This window comes from Fragaria vesca, linkage group LG7, assembly GCF_000184155.1.
Source record: "Fragaria vesca subsp. vesca linkage group LG7, FraVesHawaii_1.0, whole genome shotgun sequence".
Lineage (NCBI taxonomy): Eukaryota > Viridiplantae > Streptophyta > Magnoliopsida > Rosales > Rosaceae > Fragaria > Fragaria vesca.
In genome coordinates, this window is record NC_020497.1 from 5847262 (window position 1) to 5858780 (window position 11519).

General features: G+C 38.4%; 2 protein-coding genes across 2 annotated transcripts; both read right to left on the minus strand.

Moving 5' to 3' along the window:
* Positions 1-2852: 2852 nt before the first annotated feature.
* LOC101296709 lies at positions 2853-4068 on the minus strand. The gene is made up of 2 exons (XM_004306801.1): positions 3704-4068; positions 2853-3598 (listed from the first exon to the last, which is right to left on the minus strand). The coding sequence occupies exons 1-2, from the start codon at positions 4049-4051 to the stop codon at positions 3053-3055; spliced, it is 894 nt and encodes a 297-aa protein (XP_004306849.1). The 5' UTR covers positions 4052-4068; the 3' UTR covers positions 2853-3052.
* Positions 4069-4798: 730 nt separating this feature from the next.
* On the minus strand, positions 4799-6612 carry LOC101297001 (TMV resistance protein N-like). The gene is made up of 3 exons (XM_004306802.1): positions 5610-6612; positions 5102-5410; positions 4799-5002 (listed from the first exon to the last, which is right to left on the minus strand). Exons 1-2 carry the CDS (start codon positions 6535-6537, stop codon positions 5370-5372), a joined length of 969 nt encoding a protein of 322 aa, XP_004306850.1. The 5' UTR covers positions 6538-6612; the 3' UTR covers positions 4799-5002; positions 5102-5369.
* Positions 6613-11519: the final 4907 nt, after the last annotated feature.

The following is an 11519-nucleotide window of genomic DNA, read 5'->3' on the forward strand; positions in this document are numbered from 1 at the left end:
AACCATGAACTATAGCATGCATTTATTTAAAATAAACGTCCACTCACAAATTAGGCCTAAGCCTGATGTCGATCTGGGGCCTCGTCTGCTCGAGCCTCTTCACGTCCTGTTCCAAATATAATATTAATTTCCCAACCAATAATCCAATATTTAATCAAAATAGGCAAAATTACCCGAGAGCCATAAATACGCTCATCATTGCCTAACTTCGATATTCTTAAATCGGAACGATCCGAACTTAATTATCATACTCAACAGTCGTAAATACAACCTCCCCAAAATACGACTTAAATCCTACGGCCGGATTTTACATTAATTAACCGCCAAAAATACCAAACTTCGGAAATTCACAAACCTATCCAAATCTCATCCAAAAATTTCATAAATCACATCAATAATCTCCCCTTAAAATTCCAAATTTAACAACATTAAAATCTCCCAACCGGTGGCGGCTCCGCCGGCAGCGGCGGCCGGAGGCCAATTCCGGCGACCTCCAAAACCTATGAAATTTTGACAGAATAATCTCCTCATCATGCTCTACAACTTTCCTGACCAGCACATCACCCAATTCCAAGCCTAACTAGGCTAATCGAACGAAAACATCCTAAAAGCCCTAGAAATTTCAACTCCACATTTCTCCTTACCTAGCTCAAGAGGGAGTGAGCTGATTGGAGGGGTTGCTGCACGGGAGGAGGGCTACAAAACCATACCAAGCTTGCTCGGATTGATGGCCGGAGGAGGGAGTTCCGGCGAAAAGCTTCCCGGCGGGTTTTCTCCTCTTCCGGCGGGTTAGAGGCTCGGGGGCTAGGCCGGGGAGGGAGAGGAGGAGATGGGGGTCCGAGCTGGGCTAGAGCAGTGGCCGGACGCTGGCCGGACGGCGGCAGCTGGTGGCTGGGAGCTTCCGGCGGAGAAGGGCTCGGGGAGCTCGGGGAAAAGAGGGAAGGGAGAAAGAGAGAAGAAGAAAGAAATGGGTCTCCCCCCTAAACCGGTCCACACTTCTCTTAAGCCCAACTAAAAAAAATAAAACACCCCGAAAAAATAATACCCGAATAAAAATTACTTTTTACTAGCTAAAATTTACCATTTTTACTGTCGTCATAATTTCCTCCCGAATAATCCTCCGCACATAATCGTCCCCGAAACCCCTTTAGGGACCAATTAAACTATAATTTCAATGACGGAGACGGTAAAATTCTTATTATAACCAAGCTAGTACATAAGGTAAAAATTTACGGGTCGGGATGTGATAAAAAGCATGTCTGTTAGAAAATTTTTATTAACACATCCCTAATTACTAGATATACATCTCATTTTTAATACACCACCTATTGACTTTATTATTTTAACATTCTATTAGATACACATACCCAACCTTCATACAATACTCTCACTAAATACACAATCCATTTACTAAATACACATACTTTTTTAGACCTGTTACTCAATTTATTCAAAAAAAGAAAAAGAAAAAAGAGAGGATTATATATAGCATCATCCCAAGTTCTAGTTCGGTGTTAGTTTGAACGACCTAGCATGCGTGAATAGTAAAATCTAAATTTCAAACTTCAATTTGTACTATCGATAGTAAAACCTTGATAATTTAATATTTGATAAATTAATAACCTTGATTATATAATATTTTTTGCCAGTCCCGAAATAAAGAATTAGCAAAATTGTCGTCAATAAATTAACAATCCCGATTAAATAATATTTTTTTTCGGTCCCGACATTATTAATTTATAGAGGTTTAAATTATAGGGCTTGACATCTTCACATACGTTGTTCTCGTATAGAAAAAGAAAACTCTTAAGCGAGATATTTTATTTTAACAAGTTTTCTTTACTTTTGATATGAATGTCTCTTTTGGTAATTTTATGTACCCACAAAGTCTTATATAATTTGTATAAAAAAAGATATGTATATCTAGCATTTAGGGACGTGTTAATAAAATTTCTCTGCCTGTTATTGGTAATTATGAACTCAAAAACATATCTAGTGGTAATTTTGTAGACTTCAAAGCTTCTGTAATGCAGGGACTGATAGAATAAAATAAGTAAATTAAAGAGAAATCCAGACTTCACCAATAGATAGTTAGATACAGGAGAGGATTTGGGATTTGGCATGCTGATCGAATTTCAGATAAGCGATTGTTGCCGGTGTGTACTTCACCATTAACTTTTAGATCTTTCCCAACCAAACAAAGTCACATTACAAGAACCTGTAGAGCTCATAAGCAATCAAGTAGCAACCTTTTCGACTGAGCACAGTTGCACCAGCACTGATAAAAAAAATTAGTCAAACAACCAGTTCCCTGCCCAATTTCAAACTCCACATCGCCTTTCCCAATTTCGGTCGCAGCAACAAGCAGGTCATTCATCTCTAAGTTCAACATGTAATATGCTACAAGTGTTAGAGATATAAATCACACATGGGAATTTAGGACCTTGCATGTAGGTTTATAAGGATTTGGGTCGTTTCACCTATTGCCAATTAGTTTTGGATATAAACTACTTTATCAACAGCTGACATATTTTACTTGGAAGTTACAGCTGACATGTTCTATCGATCATATAGTTATACACTGGCAAATGTTCCGAGAAGAAGGGTAAATAACAATTCAGTATATGTAACAGTGGCGCAGCGTAAAGAAAAAAGGTTCCACACGCCAGAGGGAAGCTACAGAATGTTACAGAAACTGCATGTAGACGTATCAAGCAACGTCAATTATCAAATACAGAGTCTTATTTTTTTTTTTTTGGTCTGAAAAATACAGAGTCGATGATCATTCAGGGCCAGTCTCCTTTGTCTAAGCTTTCCCACCAACAAGGCAACAAGGCACGAGCAACACCAATGCATTCACCAGTATGAAAGGAAACTTCACACGGTTCGTGATTGTATGTTTGAGAAATGTTAGCATACCAAGCTCAACATGTGGTAACTTATTGCGCCATATCAAAGTAAAACAACCTGTATCATCGTTGGGAGGGCAACTGTCGCACTTCCAAATTCCACCAGCTCTAGACTCATGGCTACGTCTCTTTGTCCTAGTGACTTATTCAAGCACTGATTCTCCAACACCTGAATTGATGCCTAAAAATTTTACAGCATCTTGGCCTTCGCCATAGAGAATACATACCCCGCACCTTATCACATCCAAGCGACCCTGGTACAATCTGTCAACAGCATCGATGGGAGACTTGGACTCTTGCAATCTGAATTCTAAAGTCACTTCGGCAGCATTGTGGAAAAGAGAGGACAATTGTGGTTTATAGCACACAACCACGTGAACTGAGTTCAGCCACGTATCCCACTTCTCCCCCTCAGTAATAGTAAGAAAGAACTGAGAGGTTTCACCGTTTAAAGATTTGAGATTGAATGCACACTCTAATGGTGTGCCAAGTATAAAATATTCAGTCATTTTAATAACTGCACAGAGAGCAAGATCCGAGAAGTTTGTCTCAGATGGATGCATCAGAGGAAGCTTGATGTTTATTGAAGATCCCTCCTTCTGATATCTGAACCACTCTGGAATTTGATTTCCCGGACAAGACATGGTAACCGAGAATGGATATAACCTAAGCCTGTTGTCAAATAATTCCTGTATCACAGATTAACGGACATAATCATGATTTGTTAAAGAGCAGAGGAATATTATCGTCAATCTAACTATAATGTGTGTGTTGTGAGAGAGAGAGAGAGATACTGGATTTATCTCTTTGCGTTTTGAGATGACTGCAGTTGCCATTCGCATAATTCTGAGCTTTGCATCCTCCATTATGCTGCTTCTCGCATTCTCATCCAAATTCAGGCACTGACAAAATGTATGTTCCTCGTTACGATGTACCAACTCTGGATCACATATTTGATCCAAACCTTGTGTGAGTGTCGTCATTGAGCCTGACACTGTCTTCAGATTCATGCAGACATTTGCCCTTAGTTCTCTTAGCAGACACGGTAGCTCTGGTAAAGATTGAAGCTGCTTGCAAGATTTTACATTTAGGAACGTCAGCCCAGAAACTTGTTTGATGCTTGGAGGTATGCTGTCAATCATGGTTCCACTAAGGTCTATTTCTTTCAATGAGCTTAAGCCAACCATGAGGTGAACAGCTATATCTGTCATACTTACGCAGTTACTCAGGTTTAGATAAGAGATTGAAGAGCACAAGACGACCAACGGTGGAGGCAATTCTTTTAGTTTGCAACAGCCACTGAGTCTAAGATTCTGAAGAAGTTTTAATTTGTAGATGCTACTGGGAACAGACACGAGGTGCTTGCAATCATATACCCATAAGGTTTTAAGCCCAACTAGATTTTCGATAGATGGATCTAGCTCTTTAACACGTGATTCACTTAAGAGGAGGATCTCAAGACATTCCATAGGCTCCAAGATCTCTGGGAAGTCCTGGAAGTCAGTGCAACAACGTAGATCAAGTTCCTTCAGACATTTTAACTTCCAAATGCGGGGTGAAATACTCTTGAGGTTGTGGCAATGTTGCAGTCTAATCGAAACAGTCTGAGAGAGACACTCAATTGATGGAGGCAGTCGTGTTATACTTGATTGACCCAAATCAAGATGAGTGAGGGAATTTAGCCTCCAGGTTTTGTTTGGAAGAGAATAAATCCAACTACACTGATCAAGATTCAATTCGACAAGCCTCTCAAGAGACCAAACTGAAGAAGGCAATTCTGATATTCTAGTACCACCTAAATCCAAGAATTCCATATTGCTCGGTATCTCTGGAACACTTCTAAGCCTCCAGCAGTTCCCCAGATTTAGATAAGTAAGCTTATGAAGACATTCAAGATATAAGGGTACTTCGACCAACTTTTCACAGCCATTAAGATCTATACTAACCATATTTGAACAATGTGAGAGATTTGGAACTTCAACCAAATTAATACATCTTCTGAGATATATACTCACAAGACTCCTTGGGAGGCATGAAATATCAACCAGCTCTTTTGAGTAACTAAGATCAATCTTTTTTAAGTTCCGAGGATTCTGTAACAAATCAAAGAGAAATAGCAAAGATAACTTAACACGATACATAAGTTTTCCACACTACATTCACTATACATGAAAGAATTCATTTAAGCATACCTGGCCTTCACTCCAAACTGACTGGAGTTTGCTGTCGCGCATATGAAGTTCAACAAGAAAGCTTGGAGAAAACTTTGATGGCAAAGATTTGAAAGGGTACTCGGGCCAGCAAAGATATCTGAGGGAATCAGGCAGACACGTAAGACTTTGAGGAGGGCGGAATTTGTGGTGTGGCCAATCATAAGAGAAGCGACCAGCAAGATTCAGGTATCTTAGATTATACATATTCACAAAGGCTTGAGGAGTCATGTTTACATCAGTACTGGAACTATCCACCCTGAGGGATATGCTCTGAACTGTTGCAATTCCCTGACAATCAAACCAAGTGTAAATGAACTAGCATACAATATACAACCAAATTACTAAAAACTACTATAACCCGTAAAAATAATCCGAGTTGAACTGTTTTTTTTATAAGAAGACCATGGATACAATATATATATAGGTATTCTTTAGATCAAAAGTTCATGCATTTTTTCAAAAGACCATGGATACATTAAGCTCGTACCGTATTTTGTCCTGAGTACATGACAGATATCCTCACTAGTGCACAACCTGGTGCGTCTTCCAGGCTCTTCAGGACATTGTTCACGGACAATCTCCCAACCCATTTCTTGTATCACATCGTGCACCCACAGACGGTTGTCCTTTATTGTTACCAGTGACATATCAACAAGAACTTCAATTCCACAATCAGCAGATAAACCACAAGCATCTAACTGGTTTTTCACAAAACCTATATCTTCCCCTTTGTAAAAACATGTGATATCAAGAAATATTTCTCTCTCATTCTTTTCTAGTACATTATAGCTTACTCTATATACACTCTTCAGCTTTTCGTCAAGAGACATCTTCATTTCATTCCATAAACGTCTGTGGAACAAGGAACGCCAAAGTTTAAGGGCCAACGGAATTCCTGCAGCATAATCTACAGCTCTCCTAACAAATTCTGAAGAAGCTGGTGCTGAAAAAATATCTTTGGGAGCATTCAAAACAAAGAGCTGTTGAGCTTCATCATCATTTAATTCTTCGACTTTGTATATCTCAATATCATGGTCATCTTCTTCCCTCAATACTTTCATCAGTCTAAGTTGTTGTAGATCTCTAGTTGTTATAATGATTCTGCTCCCGGGGCCAAATGGAACTTTACTTCCAGCTAAAAATTCCAATTGGCTAGAGTCATTCACATCGTCAAGAACAACCAGGACTTTTGTTCGACAGAGCTTTGCTTTAACAAAAAAGTCTATAGTTGGAGTCTGTATACTTATACTTCTGTCCCCTAATAAATTACGAAGAAGTTTATTTCGCAAATCATATAGTCCTTCTCCAGTCCCCGATGCTTCCCTAATGTTGGCAAGAAAACAAGAAGCTTTGAATTGGGAAGAAAGTCGGTGAAATACAAGATCAACAAGGGTGGTCTTGCCAATACCACCCATACCCCATACACCCACAAAGCAAACACGATCATCTTGGGGGGAAAGGCTTAGTAATGATTCGATTTGCTGAATGCGCCTTCCAACTCCAACAAAGCCCGTTAAATCAACTGCGGATACACGACTCAGTTTTGTCACAATGACTTTGACAACTTGATCAATTAAATGAGATTCATCCCTAAGACATATTACAAAGGACAAAATTCATGGTCAGCCACCTAACTGATAACTCAAAAATAAAGTATTAACTAACAAATAAAGTATTTGTACAAGTTATGGATTTACCTAATAGTGCTTGAAGTTGAATCAAACCCAGATAGATTAGCTGCTTTTGTTAAAGCATCCTTCCACTTGAGACGTTCTATCAATGTCCTATCCTTGAAACACTCTTCCACTTCATAAGTCTCCTTCTGGTGTCGTACAATTGATGGATCTATTTTATAGAAAATGGGGATAACAATCTGTCCATATCATTCCTTGCATTCCAGTATATGCACAAGTTCGTCCAAGCACCATCTAGAAGAAGCATAGTCTTTTGAGATAATAACTACAGAAATCTTTGATCCTTTGATTGCTTTCAGAAGGGCAGGTGCAATTTCATCTCCTCTCTCAAGTCTGTAATCTATGTACGTTTCGATTTTATTCCCATCTAAAGCCTTATACAGATGACTGGTAAAAGTCTTCCGCGTTTCTGTACCTCTGAAACTAAGAAAAACATCATACTTTTCCTTGGGCTGGATGGCAGAAGAAGCGGAAGCCATATTACATATCCAGAAGTCTACATAATTGCAACACATTTCGTTCGCTTTATGATGATGTCCACAATCGAGAATGCAAACACTCTTCCAAGATCGTAATTCGAAACACTACAAAAAGAAATATTAGAGCACATGGTTGATCATTTTTGAGTCTAGAAAGAATGGAAAAAGTTTGGTGACGAAAGCATATATAAACATATATGGTATTGAACTTACATGTAAAAGAAAACAAATCAAGCTGTGTAGAAGAAAGAGTAGAGAGATAACTGATGCTCATCTACAATTGGATCAGAAATTGGGACAAGAATGTGTCGTACATAGCAGGGGAATGATGAGGAACGAGATAGGAAGACAGATCTATCTTTCAGTTGTTCATTCAGATCTATTGCAAATAAATATATATTGAATAAGTAAGTCTAAGTCCGCTTTCCTTGCCTGGCTAGTTCATGCTCTTCATTTGAATCTTCTAGTGTGCTATGTATCCTTAATGCAGAAGATAAGAACTATAAAAAAAAATAATTAACAATCGTGCCCACTATGTTATCTACCATTTGTTAGTTTGACTTTCTGATAATGTGACATTATATTTCTAATATATACTATTCCGAATCTGTAGACTACATTACAGATATAATAACCATTTGAGCAAAGATTAATCTGGGACCAATGGCTACATCTAATAATTTACCTCATCGCATTTGGAAAGCAAAAACCACAATCGAGAAGAAGCTTTTAGTTGAGGAAACTGAGGGGTTGCGTTCAGATTGTTGCTTCAGCTTAAAATTAATAATAGCATCAACCTGCAGTACAAGTCAAATTAGGTCAATTTCCTTTTTCTTGTTTTTATTTAAAATAAAATCCGGGCGTGGGGCTGAGCCTCCCAGCTAGGCTGGGTTCCAAACCCTTTAAAAAAAAAAAAAAAAAAAAAAAAAAGGTCAATTTCCTTTTCTGGTACTCCAGCTGTGGTATACTGGTACACTAGTATTTTGGTGAAAGGCTGAATAACAATGGTCAGTTATGTGCTCAACTAATTCAGACAAAAATATAATCAACTAACTATCAGTGATAGAAAACATATGTTCCCCTTACAGAAGGATAAATTACTTAGATTAGGCTGAGGAAAAGAGCTGTTCTTGGGACCTTAAATTGAATTAAGGATTTGAAAACAGAAATTGACAAATAGAACCGAAATCATGTAGAACACACAAAATATTGAGAAAATAACAATAGTAGCAGAGCGTCCAGAATCCTCGAGCAACATACATCAATAACTAGTCCATGTTATGTTTTATAAGCTGCTATTATTTCTAACAGGCATTGTTGATCAAAAGCAATTGAGAGTATACTGGCATCCAAACTAATCAAATCATTCAAGTATTGCACTATATAACATTTACCAATTTTTCTATAGCTTCTAGTTTGCTATGCAATCAAGACTAATCAAATGATTCAAATCATTCAATGATCGATTGACTACTATGTCCAGTGTAAACAGAAAAATTTATAGAGACCAGTATAGAAATTAACAAACGTATTGATAGGCCTGTACTTGGATGTATGCAGAGATGATTCCACCAAGGAAAGCTCTCTCCTCCTGAGTTTTATGTATATTTACAGCGACAGAAGTATATCTAATAATAAATGATTCAAATCCAGACATTAAAAAAAATCTAGTTTGATTTGCTATTTATTGTTTAACAGATCCAAATCTGTACTCTACCATCTATATACAAGTGCTATCAAGCTTGTTTGCTAGATATCCAATGGTGATAACATACATCAATAGCGAAGGGAATAATACATTAAAATCATAGATCAATAGCATCATGCTAACCTTGAGTAAGAGAACTCCTTAAAAAAGATGTCACCCCTTGGAGGGACCTGTTTAACCACATCTGCATCTGAAAATACCTGCAATCAAGTAATTCAGTTAGACTATATTAGGGTATATCGAAAAACAAGAAGATTGTTTAAAGACATTGTAAAAATGTATACAAGAGTAATGGATGGATCCATCTCATTTATAAGAGTAGCCGCGTATGGAGCACAGTGGCACCAGCATTGATAAGAACATTAGCCGCAGCCACAAGCTGGTCATTGACCTCCGACTCCAACATGTAATGCTGCAAATGCACAAAAAATCCACCAACCAAATTCAAAACCCAGTAAACATATCACACACTACTCACAATTCACAGCTGACAACGCACAATTGGGTCCAAACTTACCTCTTATCTTCCCAACAAAGAAGATAACACAGAATCGACTAAAAAAGGAAAGTTTCTTATTTGGGGAGATTGAAAGAACCTGGCCGAGTGATTTGCGGGGGAAGCGGCCTTTGGAGTTGAGGGCGGTAAGAGTGGAGTGGTAGTCATCCGGGTTCTTTCTTCTTCCTCCTCCTGTCTTTCGTGTTGTTTTGGCGCAAGCTGTTATATAAGTTGGGGTGGATTGTCGTGCGCCGGGGGTACTATTGTGCGCCGCGAGTGTGAGTTTTGGGTTTTGTATTGGCGGGAGAGATTGGTGAAGCAGAAGAAGATGAGGGGCTGAGTTCATGTCTCTCTGTTATTGTTGGCTTGAGGAAGTGTGACTGTGTGAGACTAGTTTTTTTTTTTTGGAAATGAAGTGTGAGACTGCTTATGTTTTGATTGTTTTCCCAGAACCAACGAGTCCCTTCTTTTTGTTTTTTATTTTGTTTTGTTTTTATTTTAAGAAATTTTATTTAGACATGACTAAATACAAAATACATATCTCACACTTAATAAACCCCCAAATAACTTTATAATTGTTATAAATATTATAATCTATGTGGCTGTCCACGTAATTATTCATTAGTTATGTACTCTGATGTAAACTCTACCTCTATATAAAAAGGCTAATGAGAATGAATGAGTAGTCTTCTATCTCTTCCCAACTATTCTCTTTGTGTTATCTCTTTCTCTCTTCTTTACTTTACAACACGTTATCAGCATGACTCTACCTTGAGTTGATAACGACTAAACTCTAGAAAACCAAAACTATTTTGTGTTTTATTTCCTAACTCAATGATGATCTAAAAGATCAGACGGTGCAACTTAATTGTTGTTTTTCACCGATGCTCTTGCGTGTTCTTAACTCAAACGTTATATGATATGATGCCTTTATTTTATATTAATTGGTTTTCCAAAAGTGCGTCGATCATTTTGTCTTTTGCAATACTCTTGTCAATTTAGTATATGACCACAAGATCAAATTGTAGCTGGGTCTCCATTCGCGATTGAGTTCGCGTTTGTAGATTTCGGGCTCAAAGAATTGGTTTTGAATTTGAGCCAAAAGAGCACTGGGCTTCCATCCGGAGACGGAGATGGTCAGAGCCGCACGACCAAAATCTTGGTTCGGGGTTTGGAACTTGTGGTCGTCGGAGACCAATGGACCAACTTTGATGAACTGGAGATGATATCCAGCTCCATTCGGACTTGAGCGTCCCGTGAGCGTCTGGAGATGAGTTGTTAAATCTTGATCTGAATGGGGTGACGTTGTATACGTTTGATTTTGAGCAAAGCACAGAGACCCCATAATTGATCGCTCACCCAAGAGATTCCAGAGTTGATTTCGAGGTGAATTGGATCGCCCAAACTCAACCAGTCTTGAATCTGCAGAGATCTATTGCTGTGCTATCTAAGTTGTGGACTAGCTGTCCAAGCCCTCTCGCGTTCGAAAACAGAGCAGAGGCCTGTGCCTTTTTATGGCTTCACTTGCGCACATATTAGATTAATTCGTCTGCTTCTATTAGCTTTTAGAAAACTGTTATCCGTACATCATGATATATTTGCTTACCCATGATCTATTATCCAGAAACTTTTTGTTGATCAACTTCCATTGTTGGGTTTATCAATTTGTTTTCCTAGTAGTCATAGAATAAGCGATTTGATCATTGATTTACTTGATATGCATGAGACGATCTATGAGCTACATGATTCTTTGCTTTGGACTTTGTTATGCAAAGTTTATGATTTCACATTGCTTTGCAGGCTGACATATATATTTGCTATCATATGCAAGGCATCAGTACCTTTCGCCCTTTCAGAGCCGGCCCTGGGGTAGTGCAAGCCGTACCGCCGCACAGGGCCCCCGGCCGGCAAAGGGCCCTTTTTTTTTCTTGGTATTAATTTTTCTATCATATATTAAAAATCTTTAAGATGTTGGAAGAGTGTGTGTAGTCGAGTTGGTCAAGGCGTTCAGGGAGGGAAT